The 18553-nt window shown below is 56.6% G+C and overlaps 8 protein-coding genes across 8 annotated transcripts; 3 read left to right on the top strand and 5 right to left on the bottom strand.

Moving 5' to 3' along the window:
• MKK02DRAFT_42154 (xylitol dehydrogenase) lies at positions 1 to 1607 on the bottom strand (the record flags this gene model as incomplete). The annotated part of the gene is made up of 6 exons (XM_053091859.1): positions 1 to 260; positions 316 to 833; positions 880 to 938; positions 984 to 1068; positions 1120 to 1384; positions 1439 to 1607. 6 exons carry the CDS (start codon positions 1605 to 1607, stop codon positions 1 to 3), a joined length of 1356 nt encoding a protein of 451 aa, XP_052947560.1.
• A 495-nt stretch (positions 1608 to 2102) lies between these two features.
• On the top strand, positions 2103 to 4415 carry MKK02DRAFT_31354 (uncharacterized protein; the record flags this gene model as incomplete). Its single annotated transcript, XM_053088270.1, has 9 exons — positions 2103 to 2279; positions 2325 to 2402; positions 2443 to 2917; positions 2982 to 3016; positions 3060 to 3162; positions 3192 to 3321; positions 3343 to 3430; positions 3452 to 4019; positions 4051 to 4415. 9 exons carry the CDS (start codon positions 2103 to 2105, stop codon positions 4413 to 4415), a joined length of 2019 nt encoding a protein of 672 aa, XP_052947561.1.
• Positions 4416 to 4787: 372 nt separating this feature from the next.
• On the bottom strand, positions 4788 to 6788 carry MKK02DRAFT_35903 (general substrate transporter; the record flags this gene model as incomplete). Its single annotated transcript, XM_053089294.1, has 13 exons — positions 4788 to 5034; positions 5076 to 5107; positions 5149 to 5167; positions 5211 to 5363; positions 5396 to 5555; positions 5588 to 5661; positions 5693 to 5790; positions 5823 to 6088; positions 6121 to 6167; positions 6200 to 6305; positions 6337 to 6585; positions 6618 to 6710; positions 6743 to 6788. The coding sequence occupies 13 exons, from the start codon at positions 6786 to 6788 to the stop codon at positions 4788 to 4790; spliced, it is 1590 nt and encodes a 529-aa protein (XP_052947562.1).
• A 766-nt stretch (positions 6789 to 7554) lies between these two features.
• MKK02DRAFT_42157 (general substrate transporter) lies at positions 7555 to 9686 on the bottom strand (the record flags this gene model as incomplete). The annotated part of the gene is made up of 14 exons (XM_053091860.1): positions 7555 to 7804; positions 7856 to 7887; positions 7931 to 7949; positions 7996 to 8148; positions 8192 to 8361; positions 8433 to 8457; positions 8490 to 8587; positions 8632 to 8897; positions 8930 to 8976; positions 9019 to 9124; positions 9171 to 9370; positions 9404 to 9452; positions 9494 to 9586; positions 9641 to 9686. The coding sequence occupies 14 exons, from the start codon at positions 9684 to 9686 to the stop codon at positions 7555 to 7557; spliced, it is 1554 nt and encodes a 517-aa protein (XP_052947563.1).
• A 496-nt stretch (positions 9687 to 10182) lies between these two features.
• On the bottom strand, positions 10183 to 12477 carry MKK02DRAFT_42158 (uncharacterized protein; the record flags this gene model as incomplete). Its single annotated transcript, XM_053091861.1, has 9 exons — positions 10183 to 10273; positions 10308 to 10402; positions 10434 to 10477; positions 10509 to 10837; positions 10869 to 11243; positions 11274 to 11958; positions 11990 to 12216; positions 12248 to 12368; positions 12411 to 12477. The coding sequence occupies 9 exons, from the start codon at positions 12475 to 12477 to the stop codon at positions 10183 to 10185; spliced, it is 2034 nt and encodes a 677-aa protein (XP_052947564.1).
• Positions 12478 to 12754: 277 nt separating this feature from the next.
• On the bottom strand, positions 12755 to 14888 carry MKK02DRAFT_42159 (FMN-dependent dehydrogenase-domain-containing protein; the record flags this gene model as incomplete). The annotated part of the gene is made up of 10 exons (XM_053091862.1): positions 12755 to 12852; positions 12897 to 13108; positions 13153 to 13226; positions 13271 to 13493; positions 13622 to 13812; positions 13861 to 14115; positions 14158 to 14350; positions 14395 to 14466; positions 14512 to 14690; positions 14733 to 14888. The coding sequence occupies 10 exons, from the start codon at positions 14886 to 14888 to the stop codon at positions 12755 to 12757; spliced, it is 1653 nt and encodes a 550-aa protein (XP_052947565.1).
• Positions 14889 to 15358: 470 nt separating this feature from the next.
• MKK02DRAFT_42160 (D-isomer specific 2-hydroxyacid dehydrogenase) lies at positions 15359 to 16550 on the top strand (the record flags this gene model as incomplete). The annotated part of the gene is made up of 7 exons (XM_053091863.1): positions 15359 to 15383; positions 15415 to 15639; positions 15671 to 15726; positions 15758 to 16105; positions 16137 to 16219; positions 16252 to 16404; positions 16448 to 16550. The coding sequence occupies 7 exons, from the start codon at positions 15359 to 15361 to the stop codon at positions 16548 to 16550; spliced, it is 993 nt and encodes a 330-aa protein (XP_052947566.1).
• Positions 16551 to 17021: 471 nt separating this feature from the next.
• MKK02DRAFT_23315 (tartrate dehydrogenase) lies at positions 17022 to 18208 on the top strand (the record flags this gene model as incomplete). Its single annotated transcript, XM_053086711.1, has 3 exons — positions 17022 to 17155; positions 17187 to 17823; positions 17855 to 18208. The coding sequence occupies 3 exons, from the start codon at positions 17022 to 17024 to the stop codon at positions 18206 to 18208; spliced, it is 1125 nt and encodes a 374-aa protein (XP_052947567.1).
• Positions 18209 to 18553: the final 345 nt, after the last annotated feature.

Raw genomic sequence — 18553 nt, forward strand, 5'->3', positions numbered from 1 at the left:
CTAAACCTCCTGGTTCTTAATAATAACCTTCATCTGCTTCCCACTCGCGACCGCCTCAAACGCCTGCTGGCTCTGACTCAGGGGAAACGCAATGGTAATGAGTGACTTCAAGTCGACGGTCCCCCTCGAGAGCATCTCGAGCGCGGACGGGAAACAGCTCGACGTGTAGCGCGTGATTCCCCGGACGTCAATCTCCTTGTTGGTCACTGCGAGCGTGGGGAACCAGTGGGACTGTTGGTGTGATAGTCCGACGGCCAGGTCTGTCTGTCAGCTTTGGCCACCGAGAGCTGGGCAGGAAAGAAGGCTGGGACTTACACGTAGCGCCTTGCTTGGCCATCGCTATACCCATCATCATACAATCCTCCGCCCCCGTGGCTTCGATAACCCGGTCAACCCCGTCCTCGCCGCTCATCCCCGCTTGCTTGAGGTAAGACCCCGCGCGTAATTTGGCCCATTCCCATTTATGGTCCCCGATGGGGATGTGGCGGTCGTCGTCCGGCGGGAACTCGCCATCTCCGATCCCAGCGCCAGAACCGTTCTCCCCGATACGCTCCGAAAGACTATCACCGTCGCCGTCGGCGTCGCCATTGGCGTGGGCGTGACCATTACCGTTACCGTGGGCGTGCCCGTTGAGCTGCGCAGCACCGGTCGGGGGCGTAGTAGGCAGCGGCTCAGTGAGGAACACGTGGTCGATGATGGGCTTGCCGGTCAAGGGGGAGATGTACTTTTTGGCAAAAGCCACGCGCTCGGGGTTGTGGTCGAACGCGATGATCTTGCTGGCAGAGTAGGCGTGCGATACGGCTGCGGTGATGAGACCGATCGGACCGCAGCCACTGGACTGTCAGCGAGACACCAGAGCAAAGGAAGGACACCACTCACAAAATGGCGATGGTTTGGTGAGGGCGGATATCTGCGCGCTTGCCGATCTGGACGCCGACCTAAGTGTCAGCGCGCACAGCCAAGAAATGGGCTCTGGAACTCACGGCGAGAGGCTGGATACTGCCTGCTTCTTCCCACGAGACGTTATCGGGGATCTTGGGCGCCATGTCGGCCGGCAAGGCGTGAAACCTGGGGATCATCAGCTCAGACCAGGTGTACGTCGAGAGTAGCCGAGCTTACCTAGCCAACGACCCGACCGAGCCAGGGGCACCGCAATACTTCATCTCCAGACAGATGTTCACCCGCCCATTCTTGCAGTTGACACACCGACGACACGGGAGTCCAGGCTCGATCGCGACGCGATCACCGACCTTGTGCGTCGTGACCAGCTCGCCGATGGCGATGACCTCCCCGGAGGATTCATGACCCATCACGAGGTTCTTGGCGGGCGGTCGGCCGCCCACGCCGCCAGCGAGGAAGTTGTGCATGTCGGAGCCGCAGATGCCTAGGATCAGCTATAGTCCCCGAGTATGGTCCGCAAAGTGTGAGGGGAGCTCACCGGTAGCGATGACCTTGACTAGAACGCCGTCTGGCTGGAGAATCGGCAGAGGCATCTCTTTAATGGCGATGTTGCGTTTCCGGAGGAGGGTGCAGGACATGTTGGGCGGGAGGTTCAGGTCCAGGACGTGCTGCGGCTGCTCCTTGACAGGGAAGTGGAAGCGGGACATCTTGCTGGGTGCTGGGTGCTGATTGATAGGCGGGGAGCTGAAAGTGAGCGATGGGTAACGGTCTGGGGTGGGAAGGTGAGGCGAGGATGATAGAAGGACGGAAAAGTGTTGGCTGTTGATAAGTGTATCTGAGCCTAAGCCCCCCATGCTCTAGCCCATGCTGGGTGGTGCTACTCCTCGCTGTACTCGGACACCTCCCGACAGCTAGCAAGCGCGTCGGGAAACTGCTCCAGATGGCCGAGAGCTTCGGCCGTTCGGAGCAGCGATATCATATATCTATCAGTCGGGCCGTCAATTGCCGATAGTTTAAGCGATAAGGTTCGCAATGCCGGCATAGCGGCGTAGAAGACGTAGAAGCCGAAAGCTATGGTCTGAGCTATGGTCCGCCCAAGCAGCCAGAGCGAAGGCACAGTCGAAGCTCTAAGCTGTCTTTGCTACACCACGCTATCTAGGCACTACCCGCCCCAGCTCTACTGAATTCACAGCAACAAGAAGATGGACGAAACTCAGCAGCCTGGGCCTTCTGCAGCGCCTCCGCCCCAGCCCCAGCTCCAGCCGCAGCGACAGTCGTCAGTGCAAGCCTCGGTTCAAGACGACGACCCCGCTGCCAACCGCGTCGTCACTGGTCGTCCCGCCAACGCCTGTATCCGCTGCCGATCTCGCAAGACCAAGGTGAGCCCTCCTGTAGGCTTAGCTGATACAGTGTACCTGCGAAAGACCAGCTTGTACTTCATGTATCAAAGCCAAGGTGGACTGCGAGTATCAAGACAAGACCAACGCTTTACCGACATTACAGTGAGTTCCCGCTCTGACTTTGCTGATTAGATATGTACAGCGTCTCGAGGCGCAAGTCCGATCCATGGAGAACGGCGAACCTCCCGCAAAACGCCGCCAGACCATCCCGGCTCGGAAGGAAGCAGCAGTGTCCATGTCGCCCGCTTCGGCCCCGTCGGCCCCATCGAGGACACACGCCTCACCTCGTGATCGACTCGACACGAACCGGCTCGACATCCACAGCCATACCCGTATCCCCCCTTCCTCATCCCAGCTCTTCGACCGCCTTCCCTCCGCAGCGGACCTGGACCAGGTCGTCCTCGAAAACAGCGACGAGGACTTTATCGGTGTGGGGAGTGATGACGATCTGGCGATCAATGATCTGCCGTTAAGAGGAGATATGGACCTCGCGGTACATTTCTTCTTGACCCAGATCAATACGGCGTTTCCGATCGTGTATGAGCCGACGCTACATCATCAGGTGTCGCGTCTGTACGAAGGGAGGGGATCGCAGGGGGACGCCTTCACAGCGTACAGTGAGTTTTGGGCGATACGGTACTGATCAGTCTTATTGGCGATTTGGTGTACCTACAACAGCAGGGACAGGGCGTCCGCTATGGCTCAGCGGGCAAATGGTGAGTTTTCCAGATGGATGCGCTGATAGATTACTGGTCCCAGGCGCAGCTGTACTTTCCAGCCGTACTGGGCAAATCTGGCATCGCCAAGCTCCAAGCGATGCATCTGGTCCTGCAGTATGTCTTGCGAAAGCCAGAAGCAGGAGGTGAGTTCAAGCAAGGCATGGCTGATTAGATATCTGGGAACTCACCGGGAATGCTGTGCGCACAACCTTCGATCTAGGCCTACACCTCGATGCCGAAGGCACCAACAAGCACTTTTATACCCCTCTCCAGCTAGATATGCGGCGTCGGCTCTTCTGGGCGTAAGTCCGCCTCTGACAAAGCTTACTCAGAACTTACTGCCTCGATCACAAGATCGCAGTCGCGCTTGGCCGACCACCCGGGATCGTTAGCGACTGGATCAGCACAAGAGTGAGTCTACCTTCGAATAAGCTGATCCAGTTCCCCTCGCTCGCTTCTGATGACGAACTCTCCACTCCCAATGCCCCACCTCACCACCGCAAAGAATCCGTCATCCATCACATCCGCCTCCGGATGCTCCAAGCGGAAATCTACCAGCGCCTCTTCACCGTCGCCGCTTCGAAATCTGTCCCGCCGTCCACCGAATGGCTCACCGGCATGTCGCAGCGTCTAGACCAATGGCGCTTTGGCTACTTTTCTCAACCCGACGAGCTCCTCACCCCTCGCTGGCTCGACCTCCACTACAACCTCTCTCAACTCCTCCTCTTCCGCCCCAACCCGGGCAACCCCACGCCGGACCAAGAATCCCTCAAGCGCGCCCTCGCGGCGTCGAGCTTCCTCATGCGGACCTACAAGGCGATGTGGCGGCAAAAGACGGTCAACTTCGTCTGGCTCGCCATCCATCATGTCTTCGTCGCGGGCGTGACGTATCTGAACGCACTGTGGGTGGCGGCAAAGCACGAATGGGAGATTGTACCGTCCTTGATCGATGCGGTGTTGGACATACAGTCCTGCTCGCAGGTACTGGAGGGGATGACTGGTGAGTACGAGCACGAGCAAGCTGATGATAGAAAGTCAACATGGGACGGCACGGATGCGGGACGCGTTCGAGGTGGTCTCTGCCGCGGTCATACGGCGGCTGTCCAATATGCCCAAGCGCAACCCGGACGAGCCTCTCCCAGTCGTCATGGCCCCTCAGCTGTCGTTCAACAATGAGATGCAGCCATGGAGCTCGTGGCCGATCGATCCCTCCCGCCCGCCAAGTCCTACCGTGCAGGGAACGGTGGACACCGACAACTCTCTCGCAGACTTCTTCTTCCACCCGTTTGCGTCAGGGCCGACATTGGAGAACTTTGTGTTTGATCTAGGGGCGAGTGAGGGTGGTCCCAGTGGGCAGCAGGACGGGATCAGTCCGGATGGGTTGTTCAGGTGGTAGTGGTAGGGCTGTAGCTCGAGATGAAGTAGTGCTCCTTCCGACAACAGTGCAAAGCAAGGAGCGCTCAAACGGTGTCTCGGTATCGACAGGCTACGCATCTCTCAATTGGAGTGCGCTGGCTTAGTTAAAGTGCGCTCCGGGCAGTTCTTTCATACATCATGATAGAGTCCCAGTCCCTTCTCGGTCTGCTGAGAGCAAGACGCCAGCTAGACTGCCCAATCCAAGAGCGTCCCCATGCAGATGGACTACAGTCTCCAGGCCCTCCAAGTCAGCTGATGTATCGCCAACTTTGCTCATGATCAAACAGCCACAAGTAAGATCCGACAGTTGCATGCGATACTTCTTGCTAGACTAGACAACTACACTCTCTCCCTACTTCCTCTCCTCAATGTGAGACACCTCCAACTTGCCCTCCTCGTCCATGTCCTTGGTGCGGGCGAGCTCGTCCTGCTCGGCAGCGCGGCGCTCCTCCATAACCTCGAGTACGCGCTGGCGGCCGTCCTTGAGGGGGTAGTCGAGGATCATCGAGATCTCCTCGATCGACATCTTGGCGGTCTCGGGGAAGTAGAAGTAGACAATGACGGCGATGAAGAGGTCGATGGCAATGTAGACGGCGTAGCTGAGGGTCAGCCATGTCCGATCGAGATGAGAAAGACTCACTATTTCCAGGTCAAGGCGGCAAGAGCGATAGGCTAGGATCAGCAGGGAATAAGCAGGAGCATGATAGACTCACATTGACGAATTGGTTGAAGCTGGAGTTCAGCACAGATCACTCTCGATAGAAGTAAGACTTACGCATTGCCCAAGTTATTGAAGAAGATATAAAGCGCAAGCCCCTTGGTACGCATTGACGGCGACATGATCTCGACGGTGTACGAGTAGTTCATGGTGATGTACCCAATGTCGTAGAAGAAGTGGACGACAAAGAGGAAGGGGACGACGGCGATACTGGGGTCAGCGAAGCGCACCTAAGTACTCACCCGACAGCCGAGTTGCCAGTCTGCGCAAAAATGCCCGAGAGCGCCATGACGAAGCCAAACGACACGGCCATACCGATGTTGCAGGCGAGCCAGAGGAATCGACGACCGAGGCGCTCCGAGTTGGTACCGGCGATAAAGGAGCACATCCAGTTCCACGCCGCTGGGGATTAGCAAAGCTTGACAATGACTCACCATAGCCGACGTTGATACTGAGGATAACGTCCGGGGCGGTGATGCCGACGGTGCGGAGGACAGGGGCAAGGTAGCTATCGTCAGCACAGCCAAGCCTCGACTTACTAAGTGATGATCCCGTTCCCGACCCAGTTCGATGCAAGACCCAAGAGACAATTGATCCAGAGGCGCTTGCGGTTTCCGGGCGTCTTGAAAAAGTCCATCTGAGGTCAGCTCGGCTTTGGCTAGGACTCACGTAGCTGGCCTGTCCGACTTTGGCTTCAGCCTGAAGAGCGGAGAGCATCTCGCCAAACTGCCACTCGACGAGCGGGTCCTCGTCGTCCCCATTGGCGTGATGCTTGACGAGAACAGCGCGGGCCTCTTCGTGACGACCCTTCTTGGCGAGCCAGCGAGGGGATTCTGGCGCGGTGATGAGGAGGGCCATGACGAAGAACGGGCCAACGATCTGGATCATGCAAGGAAGCCGCCAGGTCCACTCTGACTTGATGTAAAGGCCGGCAACTGTTGTCAGTGATGCCTATACGTGTACTCACTGCACATGGACGCGGCGGTCAAGGAGCCAAAGTAGTAGAAGGAGTAGCTACAGTCAGCCTACTTCGGTGTAAGACTTACTATAAGGTACCGATGGTACCGCGGTACCGCGGGTGGGCGATCTCCTGGAGCAACGCAGGCGCGGCAACCTTGGTGATGGCTCCACCGGTACCGATAATGACACGCGCTACTGTTAGCTGAGCCTAGCCCTTACTCACCTCCCATGAACTGGCCACCGGACTGGGACAAGGCGTTGAAGACACCACCGATGACGATGAGGAGCGAGCCGACGTAGATGATCTTCTTGCGACCGAACGCGGTACAGAGATAGTCGGCGACAAAGGCGACAATGAGCGCGGGGAGGAAGATACTCGCAGCGATGATGCCGAGGTAGGTACCGGTGGGACGACCAAAGTATGTCTGCCATCCCGGGATAGCTTGGAGACCGGCGAGGAGGGACTGATCATCTACCGTCAGCCGAGCTCGTACGCGTACTCACATCCTAGGTAGAATGGGCAAAGACAGACACCCGCGCAGTGGAGCACGTTCCGCCTAAGTCCCGAATCCTTCCACCATTGCGGCTTGGTGTTGTCTACAGTCAGCTCGGTCAGCCTAGATACGCACTGGGAATGTGAGCGAAAGAGGTGGTGGTTGCGCCGCTGAGACCCATGATGAACGAGATGAGTGAGATCTGGGGAGACTACTCCTCATCGCGCTGGTTATATCTGCTCACAGCTGAGAGTTGCAATTGCAACTTGGGCGAGCGCGCTCGTCGGGCGTCGGACTCGCGGGGAAGACGTCCGGAGGACCATGGGGGTCCCTATCGGACATCTCTACCCCGCGCAATCAGCGGATATGCATGGGGTTCGCTTGGTCTTGGCAGGGTAATGGTTCGGTTGACGGATAATTCTCGCGTTTTCTGTTTGTTCTGGACTCGAGAGGATTGAGGATAGCCACGAGCCTGCAAGAAGTGAGTAGCGGTCAGACTAGTCGTCCAGCTAGAGCCGGGAGTCGGTAGAAGTATCGGCATGCCATATGATGATGGACTGGTAAGCTGCAAGATGACTCGAGCAAAGGGGAGACCGCAGCAGAGTTACCGTTCGGCCGAAAAGAAATTACGTCATTTTCTCGGCATGGTTAGTTGCTGTTTGCCACCCAAAGCAAGAAGTGCAGCTGTTCCTTGGGTCGCTGGCGATCATGAGGTGGGGGCGCCTACAAAGACGGCAATGTGCCCTGTAATTATGGGTCGGCGCGCAGAACAGCCGCATCTTCCACTCATGATTATCGGTCGCCCAAGCGTCAACTCCTGGCCGTGTCGAATCAGTGACCGGCCTGAGCTGCATCTGGCTGCGTCCCCGTTTCCCTCACTTCTGCCAATCTTGCATGAAGCAAACAATCATATAGCCTAGTAAGCGTATCAACAATGTACGCTATTCCTAGCGCTTAAGCTCCTCAACGTGCGAAACCTCCATCTTTCCCCCCTCATCGAGCCCCTTGGTCCTCGCCACCTCACTCGCCTCAGCCAGCCTTCTCTCCTCCATGACCTCCATGACTCGCTGCCGCCCATCCTTCAAGGGATAGTCCAGGATCATAGAGATCTCCTCGATGGACATCTTGGCCGTTTCGGGAAAGTAAAGGTAGACGACGATGCCGAGGCAGACATCGATGGCAATGTAGACGGCATAACTGGGGATCAGCGCTCGACTCCCTGTCTCGCCTGGAAAGATGGAAACTCACTACTTCCAAGTCAGAGCGGCGAGTGCGATGGGCTGGAATTAGCGCGGGAATGACACCAGAAAAGGCAAGACTCACGTTCACGAATTGGTTGAACCTAACATGTCAGCCAAGAATCAAGAGGAAAGAAGAGGTATACTCACGCGTTACCCAAATTATTGAAGAAGATGTACAGCGCCAGCCCCTTAGTCCTCATGGACGGAGACATGATCTCGACGGTGTATGAATAGTTCATGGTGATGTAGCCAATGTCGTAAAAGAAGTGGACCACGAACAGGAAGGGGACTACGGCCAGTCTGCAGTTTAGCTCATGCACCCACCGCCAGGGAAGAGACCTACCCAGTAGCGGCACTCCCAGTCTGCGCAAACGCTGCCGAAAGACCCATGACGAACGCAAAGGATACGGCCATGCCAAAGTTGGAGGCAAGCCAGAGGAAACGACGTCCGAGACGCTCCGACTTGGTGCCCGCGCCAAAGGATACCATCCAGTTCCAGGCGGCCGTCATCAGCTGTGTCCGGGAATAAGCTTACCTAAGGCGATGTTGATGGATAAGATGGTGGGCGGATCGGTGATACCGACTGTCCGTAAAACAGGAGCGAGGTAACTGGTCTCAGCATAGCCTGGCAGCGTACTTACTAGGTGATGATGCCGTTTCCGACCCAGTTGGACGCGAGGCCCAGAAGACAGTTGATCCAGAGCCGCTTACGATTGCCAGGGGTCTTGAAGAAGTCCAGCTACCATATCAGCAATGTCTGAGGTCTCCACATGCATGACTCACATAGCTGGACTTGCCGACGAGCGATTCGGAATGCAGGGCAGAGAGGATCTCGCCGAATTGCCACTCAACGAGCGCGTCGTCCGAATCCCCATTGGCGTGATGCTTGACCAGCACCGCGCGCGCTTCGTCGAGCCGCCCCTTCTTCGCGAGCCAGCGAGGCGACTCGGGAGCGGTAACGATGAGCGCCATGACGAAGACCGGTCCGATTATCTGGACGATACACGGAAGGCGCCAGCTCCATTCGGATTTGATGTAAAGACCGGCAACTGTTGTGAGCTGGGTAAAGGGATGTACGTACTGCTCATGCAGGCAGCGGTGAGCGAGCCAAAGTAGTAGAAGGAGTAGCTTCGGGTCAGCGATGAACAGCGCGCGGAGCGAAAGACTCACTATAGGGTGCCGATGGTACCGCGCAACCGAGGGTGTGCGATCTCTTGGAGGAGAGCAGGGGCAGCGACCTTTGTGATAGCTCCGCCAGTACCGATGATCACGCGCGCTAACATCAGCTATGTCCTGACTGTCACGGTCGAAGAGGCACTTACCTCCCATGAACTGCCCACCGGACTGCGAGAGCGCGTTGAAGATCCCGCCGATAACAATGAGAACAGAGCCGACGTAGATGATCCGCTTCCTCCCGAATGCGGTGCAGAGATAGTCGGCAATAAAGGCGACCAGGAGGGCAGGGAGGAAGATACTAGCTGCGATGATACCGAGATACGTTCCGGTCGGCTTGTCAAAGTATCTATGGATCAGCTAAATTCGTACACAGACTCACGTTTGCCATGCTGGAATGGCCTGGAGTCCGGCAAGGAGAGACTGATCATCTGGCATGTAAGCTCATCCTGGTCGATGAGAGAAGACGCACATCCTAGGTAGAAGGGGCAGAGGCAGATACCCGCGCAGTGCAGTACATTCCGTCGGAGTCCAGCATCAAGCCACCACTTTGGGTTGGTATTGTCTGATTGTCAGCTCATCCCTTTCTCCATCCCTTTCTCCAAGCCAGGACACGTACTGGGAATGTTCGCGAACGAGGTCTTGGTGGCGCCAGTGAGACCCATGTTGCAGCTGAATGAGGGGGGATGGGGCGTACCCCACAGTCAGTAGTCAGTATATATGGGGTCCTGTCCCACTCTGCATCGTCTAAAGCATCGGACTCGGCAGTTCGGACGACGGGAAACGTCGGGGTGGAGGTGTGCCGCAGTGCTTGTGCGGAGTACGCATAGATCATGGGGTATGATCTATTTATACCCTTTCTTCGGCAAGTAACGGCCGAGGGAAGTCATATCTTATCTGACTTCGAATCCCGGCGGGATGTCTGGTCCGAGACGCGTCTGTGATGAAGTGTCTCTAGGGACCTACTCAGATATGTGTGGCCCTTTGGCAGCGCGATAAGTAGAACCATCAGTAGAGGTCGCCCGTGTATATCTGGCAAAGATTAAGGACCGGCGACGACCGATGCAGATTAGCCTCTTCAGGAGATTATCCAGTACGTAAGTTAAGGAATGTGGATCTCCACTCTGAAGCGCTGAAGCAGAGCTTACAAGTCACATAAGCTTACCACGGTGGCTGGTGCAGAGCCTGCCAGCTCGAGAACATATCTGCGTCAGCGCCAAGAGCTCCCCAGTCCAAGATAGGGTCTCCGACTCTGCTCATCAGCCGATACCCACGGATCAACTCACGCTCCAAAATTCTCCTGGACTGGTGCGACCGGACCAAGCGACCCGATCATATCCCACGATACGCCCATATTCCCGTTCTGTATTGGCATCGTTTGCTAATATCAGCTCTGTTAAAGTCGTACTCACATCTAGGCGTAGCGGCTCCTCTTGCGGCTTTTCGAAGACCAGACCTGACATCAGCGATGCCGACCCCTCACGTACCAGACTCATCCGCGAGCTGAACGACCGTCCTCGCTAGTGTAGTCGCCGACTTCCATCGCGTCCCTATCACACACAGCACCTTCAGCGTGTTCGCCACTGCGGCCTCGGCATCCGCGTGCGTGACTTCCCCGGTCCACAACGCGACAAAGACGATATAGATCGACGTGGCGATACGCCGCAGCTGCATCCATGGGAGGTTGAGGATGCCGGCGCCAATGACTTGCTGGTGGAAGAGGAGGATCGACAGGGCGGATCGGGCGCAGATGGCCAGCGAGGAATGGCGGAGGAGGGGGTGTCGCAGTGAAGGAGCACGGAGAGCGATTCGAGACCTGTATCAGCTAGCTCAGACACCAGACTCACCAATTATAATGTATTTGCCTAAGAAGAGATCCCGCCGCCGCCGTCCGCTTCTCCACCGGCATGGTAACATCCGGTCTGATATCCGGATCAAATGTCGTCTTTCCCAATCTCTCCCTCAGATCTTCCATCTCTTTGTCCAGCTGAAGGACGAGCTCGATCGATGCGGTCGACTCGGCGTGATAGCCAGTATGTAGCCGCTCGAGAACACCGCCGATACTCGTGACTAGATCGACAAAGTCTCGGAGACCGCTGATGGGCGTACCGGACGGGGTGTCGATACCATTCGATGGGGCTTGGTAGATTGGCGCAAAGACGTCTGGGTCATAGTCGTGGCGCTTGATGAGGGGAGGGTGACTCTCTAGGGCGGATAGATACCTACATCAGCTAGGTCAGAGCTTCACTTACACGTCGGAAAAGTAGACGTAGAGGTACAGCATAGCCCGCCGGCGTACTGCGTGCTCGTCCATCCTCGAGCTACTGCTTGGGAGGCGCCGATTCAACCCCAGTTCATGCGACATCATGACCGCCCTCGCGACATAGTCCCTCGACCTCCGCCCCATCGACGTATTGCTGACAAACATGTGGAGCAGGAACAACGCCTGCACAGCAGTCTCGCTCGGCTGGTCCGCCTGTTCCAGCTCTTCCTGCGCCAGGCGAAAGAGAGACTGAGCTACCGAGCCTGATTGGAACGACCCGGGCTGGTCGGATAGTGGAGAAGCACCAAAGCCGAGGAGGAGGTCGTTGATCGTCATGCTGGTCGCGAGGGTACGGTACTCGCCCGTCTCTGAGTCGTACGTCTGTTCCCGCAGACTGCCGAGCGCGAGGACAGCGTAAAGCAGAGCGAGCTCGTCATTCGCTATGTCGTCCATCCCCGCAGAGAAGAGCTTGGTGGCGATCCCAAGGACGTGTGGAAGATGGAGGAAGGGGGTGCTATGGTGGATAGCGCGAAAGTGGGTGTTGATCCACCGTTGAGCTTGTGTGAGGGAGCCGGGGGATGACGGGTCGAGCCCTATCTCGCCGAGGTTGAGGTAGCGAGAATGTCGAGCCTTGAAGATGTTCTCTGGTGGCATACCCACGCTGATAGTATGGCCTGAGATCAGCATAGCTAGGACCTGACTCACCATAGCGTATCCGCACCTGCTCCTCTAGGATCGCTTCCACCATGGCCGAGGCTGACATCTGCCCTCCTGGGAGCTCCACCGGGCCCGCTCGGGCAGGTGTACTCCATGTACTTGGCCCAGCATGAGGTATCGACGTTTGTTCGAGCAAAGAGTGGGGTGCAGGGGCAGATACGGGATGCGAAGGGGAACGGGGAGCAGGATTGGATTTCGGCTTGAGCGATGTTGGTCTATATCAGCTTCGCTTTGATGATCACTCACCTGTTCGGCCTAGCCTTCTCTCTTATCTTGCACTCGCTCTGTATTTCCCTCTTGATGCACTCGCTACATACCGCCTGGTTCGAGATGTTGCATCGGGTCTTGCGGATCCGGCAGGGTTCACCTGAGGCTCAGCTGCGTCCCCATGCGGAATAGCCCAGCTTACAAGCTTTACCGACTCGAGTGATACTTCCTGTTGCTTGCTCGTGGATGGCTTGAGGAGCTTCGCTCATGACGTAGATTGAAAATGACGGTGTGAGGAAGGACAGAGTGTGGAGTGCAACGACGAGTTGAGCGAGGCCAAGCCCTCAAGACTTTTTGTTGACATCGCACGGGCCACACTTTCACCATAGCCATACTACATCGTCCTGCGACCGATACAGCTGCCGCTGGAGAGGCAGGGGCACAAGGCAGCAGCGAGGGCACGATCATCTGGCTTTGGAAGGAGAAGAGGAGAGAGAAGAGGAGAGGACTCGAAATTAGCAACAAGATCATCAATCCCTACAGATCCTACAATGCTCTCAAGCAGTCCACCATCTCCGGCTTGAGCTCATCCAGCTTCGTCACCCCCATCAACTGCATGGCAGTGATGATCTCGCTCTCCAATACTGCGGGATCAGCACTGAGCTTCTTCTCGGAAGAGACGACTCACTTCTGACGGCTCTGATGGTCCCCTTCTCACCATACGCCGCCTGGGCGTACAAGAACGACCGACCCAATCCAACTCCCTTGGCCCCCAGCGCAACCGCCATGAGTACGTCTGAGCCCCTTCGTACCCCACCATCGACATACAGCTCGATCTGGGATGAGAGCTTTGGGTCTTCAGCGTGGATCGAGCGAAGACTGTCAAAACCTGTCCGAGCTCTAATGATCAGCTCAGTCCAACTGAAGGCAAGCGGAGCACGTACCGGTCCAGTTGACGTCCACCGTGATTTGACAATATACACCCCTTCATCCCGTGCTCTTTTGCGATCCGGACGTCCTGACTATCAGCTCGTTCATCCGCTGGAGATGGAGACGACTTACCTCAATGCTAGATACCCCCTTCAGGTAGATAGGTACGTCCCCAGCGAGCTCCTTCAGCCATACCAGGTCATTCCAGTTCAACCTCGGGTCATGGACATTGTGCGTAAACTCGTTGAATGGCTTCATTTTCCGGCCGGGCTCGGCAGATCCGGTTGTCCCTTTCATCTTCTCGACGCTTTGCCTGAAGTCGCCGGTGTTGGAGTCGACGGTGAGGAGGAGCGCCCTGCGAGTCAGCTAAGGTCACAGCGGTTGGCAAAGGGGACCAGAGAGGGCAGAGGGTGACGGAGCAACCCAAAGCAGAGGAGGAGGGCAGGTTGTATTGGGGGATCTCGAACAGCAAAGCCGACTTACTGACAACCCCCTTCGATCGCCTCCTTGACCTGTCTAGCAGTCTTCTCCCTCTCCTGTCTGACATACACCTGGAACACCATCCCCATCTTCCCGCCGATGATCTCCTCCACCTTTTCCTTCTCCTCTAGAATATCGGTGAGCGGGAAGGACGAGACGAATGATATACCCTGTACGATGCCTGTCTTTGCCGCCTGCACATCAGCTCTACCCTCTTGTATACGCTCCGCGTGTGGACTCACCCCTCTTGTCAGATTCAGCTCTCCTTCCGGATGCCCCAAAAGCGCATTTGACGCAGGCGAGATGTAGATCGGCAGAGCGGACGGGACGCCAAATATCGTAGTTTGAGGCGCGATGACCGAGACGTCCCTCATGACCCTCGGGATGAGTCTGCACCGCCTGAAGCTAGACTTGTTCTCGGCGTTACTGATCCCGTCCAGAGCGCCTCCGTGGTAGTATTCTCCCTTCTTGCCGACCATGATCTGACTGGCGACGTCCTGCATGTCAGCTGGGTCTCAGTAAGGAAAATAGGAACATACCTGGAACTCGTCCAAGCCTAGAATCGTCTCCACAGGCGGCAAAGCTTCTCTGACCGCCTTGACGCGCGCCTTCTCGGCGTCTTGCGCTGCCGCAGCCTTGGCAGCTGTTTTGGGGTCAACCTTGCCCTTAAACGCCTCGGGTGCGAGGTTGTTCTCGATCGTTCCTGGAGGATGAAGAGGGTTGAAGATGGATCTATAAGTCAGCATAGCCACATGTAGACGGCGTGACACACTCACGAAACGTCCTGCCCTGCGTGCTGCACGATCACTGCTGCCCCGCCGGGATGATACTTGTGAAACGACGTCAAACTGTCGAGTCAGCGCATCCTGACTCTCAGCTCGAGTCTGACTGACTCGTATACATTCCCATTGAGAATCACCCATGCGTCCTGCGAGAGATTATGTTTGGCCACCTCCTCCAGCGTGAGATACTTGTCGTCCGGTGCCCGGCGGGTCTCGGGCGTGGAGGGTTCAAATGGCGCTTTGGTCTCTTCCAGCCGGATCGTTTGGGCGTTTCGCGTCAGACCGTACGTCTAGAAATGAGCCTTGGTCTCGTTAAAGGAAGAAGGACGTACCACTGCCAGAGCTCCTGCAGCACCTATGGCCACTCGACCCCAGCTTGAGCTCGAGGGGAGACGAGTCGATCGCGTAGAGTGCGAGCGGAATGCGGCGCGTGATGGGGCTGCTCGTAGTGTCGAGCTGGACGCTGTGGTAGCTCGTGCGATGAACATGGCGTGTGAGCTGCTGTAGAGAGGTAGAGGTACAACATCTCGATCGGCTGCTTGCCAAGTAGTGGGGTATAGACGAATAGGAAGGGAGGAGTACGGAAGGCTCGGAAATCGGGCACGACGCCGGAGTTGAGACGGGCCGAACCGCCGGCTTGGACTTCTGCCCAGCTTGCCTCTGCCTCTCTCTCTTTCCGTCAGCCTGTAATTCCAGACCGCACGCCTGCAGGTCGCATGACCGGTGATCATCACTATAAGACAGCAATCTCGGAGCTGCCCACGGAAATACCAGGAGTGCTGGACTTTCAAAGCGGCCTTGTTCGGGTCTATGCGGAAATGAGAGAAGATAAGCGCCCCTCCGCCATCGGACGAGTGGCCGCCTCAGCTACCTCTTCTCTGCCCATCTCTGACTTATTTCTTGACTCTCTACCTCACCCTCCCTCCTCACTACTCAATTATCAGATCAGAGTCACAAGATGTCTCCCAAAGTCCTCTTGATGGGTAAGCTCCCCCTCGTTCTCACTGACCCCAGGCCCCATGCCCTACGTCAAGGAACATTTCTTCGCCCAGGTCTCCCCTCTCGCCGAGATCGTCCAGCTCTCTTCGGTCAGCTACGAAGAGCTCGAGACGGACTTTACGACCAAGTACAGCGGCGTCAAGGCAATCTACCACTTTCGAGATCCCGGGAGTTTCTTTGGACACCTCGGGGAAGACTTTTTCAAGCGCGTCCCTGAGTCGTGCAAGGTCGTCTGTCACTGTGAGTACTGATGAAGCTGGGCTGATGATAGTGGGAGCGGGGTATGACGATATCGATGTCGAGTCTGCAAAGAAGTACGGGATCCGAGTGAGTCTGCACTACGACAAAGCTGATACAGGTCACGCACACTCCCTCCGCCGTAGACGACGCCACAGCGACAACCACCATCTACCTCATCATCTCCGCCATGCGCCAATTTGCCAAAGCTGAAGTCGCTTGCCGCGCTGGCGAATGGAAGAAGAACCTCCCGCTCGCGCGTGATCCAGAACACAAGACGCTCGGTATTGTTGGGATGGGAGGTATCGGAACGGTGGTAGCGAGGCGGATGGCGCTGGGGTGGGGAATGAAGGTCATCTACTACAACCGCAAGAAGCTGGCAAAGGAGCCAGGGGACTTTGTGGTGGAGTACAAGGAGTCGCTGGACGCGTTGTTGGAAAAGGCGGATGTGGTGTCTCTGCATGTTCCTGTAAGTCCTAGTTTGACCCGGCTGACGATAGATGAGCGCAAAGACGAAGGACCTTATTGGCAAGGCGCAGCTGGACAAGATGAAGACGGGAAGTGTGCTGGTCAATACTGCTAGGTGAGTACAAGTCCGGGCGTGGCTGATGGTAGGGGCGGTCTGATCGATGAATGTGCTCTTCTCGAGGTGCTCTCCAGCGGCAAGCTCCAGGGTGTCGGTCTCGATGTCTACCCAGATGAGCCTCGCATCAACCAAGAGTTCTTCAAGTACCCATGTGTCACGTTGCTCCCGCACATGGGCACAGAGTGAGTCTGACCGGTAGAGGCCTACGACAGAGCTGACTCATAGAACTTGGGATTCGCGCGACAAGATGGCGCTGATGGTTCTGGACAACATCTTGGCTTGTCTGAAGGGTGAAGCGCTTCCGAACATCGTCCCGGAGCATCAGTAGCGGTGGTATATTAATACTTGCTCGCGATGCCATTCCATAAGCCCAGTGCTCCATATCGCACCTTGCAGTAAATCTGAAACTTCCTGAAACACGTGTATGCGGCAGATCAGGGCAGCTGTCCGCCACACACTCCTTCCTTCGAGCCACCCTCGCATCGTCTACGCTCGGACCGACAGTGATCGTTTACACAGTGACTCCTCTGTCTCATACAGCTCTGCATTGCGGACTTCCCGCGATGCTCAGAGCTCCGGAGCACGGTGTCTCTGCCCTTACGTACATCCCGGAGCTACGGAATTAGAACACAACGTCCCGCGGCTAAAACCGAACAGACGCGCCGGCACATCTTTCCACTTGTTACAAGCGTCCTATATACAGGATGACTCCGCTGTTTCTCCCCTCCATATCCCCTCGCTCGCTCCCCAACTCCCACTCAGTCCACATCTGCCCACCTCACCTATTTGCCTCTACACAATGTCATCCGGAATCGCCAACGCCAACGACATCTCCCCCAAGAAGAAGCTCCGCATCGCCGTCATCCCTGGAGATGGTATTGGTCAAGAGGTCATGCCCGAGGGTGTAGCCTGTATGAAGGCCGCATGCAAAAGGTGAGCCCCACTCCAACGCCGCTGACTCCAGGTTCAACATTGACATTGAATTCGACGAGTCCTTCAACGACTGGGCCACCTGCGACCGGTACCTCAAAGAAGGCAGCATGCTTCCCGACAACTGGAAGTCGGTCCTCTCGCAATACGATGCCATCTACTTTGGCGCCGTCGGTGACCCTGAAAAGGTCCCGGACCACATCTCCCTCTGGGGCTCCCTCATCCAATTCCGTCGTGAATTCGACCAATACATCTCCCTCCGTCCCTGCCGTCTCCTCCCCGGCATCGAATGCCCCCTCGCCAACAAGAAGATCGGCGATATCGACTTTTGGGTCGTCCGCGAGAACACGGAAGGCGAGTACTCGTCCGTCGGCGGCAAGATGTTTCCGGGGACGGACAGGGAGTTTGTCATCCAGGACACCATCATGACGCGGACGGGGGTAGATCGGGTGCTCAAGTATGCGTTTGAGCTGGCGCAGAGCAGGCCCAAGAAGCACCTGACCAGTGCGACCAAGAGTAATGGTATCTCCATCTCGATGCCGTACTGGGACGAGCGGGTCAAGGCGATGGCGGAGGGGTACGGGGATGTCAAGGTGGACAAGTTTCACATTGACATCTTGTGCGCATTCTTTGTGCTCAGGCCAGAGATGTTTGATGTTGTGGTGGGATCGGTGAGTTTACGTCTAGGCTGAGCTGATGTAGAACCTCTTTGGAGACATCCTCTCTGATCTCGGACCCGCCTGTACCGGCTCTATCGGTGTCGCTCCTTCAGGCAACATCAATCCCACCGGTCTCTTCCCTTCCCTCTTCGAACCGGTACATGGCTCCGCACCCGATATCGCCGGCAAGGGTATCGCCAACCCTATTGGGATGATCTGGGCGGGTCAAATGATGCTGGAGCATTTCGGCTGCAAAGATGCGGCGGATAAGGTCATGCAGGCGATCGAGGAGGCGTTGGGCAAAGGCGGACCGGAGGTGATCACGAGGGACTTGGGAGGGAAGGGGGACTGCAAGGGATTGGGGAAACACATCTTGGAGCTCATCGAGACGTTGTAGATTGGCTAGATGTAATGCTTCAGGGTCATGTCGAAGCGGGCAGGATGGGGTGTTTGTTGAGGCTGGTCGAGGTTAGGTTTGAGCGCACACAGAGGGTCCTTTGCACCGCATTCCTCATGCCTGATTGGCTTCCATGCTGATCTCCAACCATAGGCTATCGACTCTAGACTTCATATCTTTCCTGTCCTCTTGCCTCTCGCAGCCTCACAAGGGCAGTCGACCACTTCAGCGCTTACCCCACTACCCCACCCTGCGTTTCCCCGCATTTCGCCGGCCGATACCGCTCCGGCCCGGTACAACGCTCGGCTGCTGTTGGTATTATCATTATGGCAGCGATTGGTATAT

Source organism: Dioszegia hungarica, assembly GCF_025882075.1.
Source record: "Dioszegia hungarica strain PDD-24b-2 chromosome Unknown MKK02contig_6, whole genome shotgun sequence".
NCBI lineage: Eukaryota > Fungi > Basidiomycota > Tremellomycetes > Tremellales > Bulleribasidiaceae > Dioszegia > Dioszegia hungarica.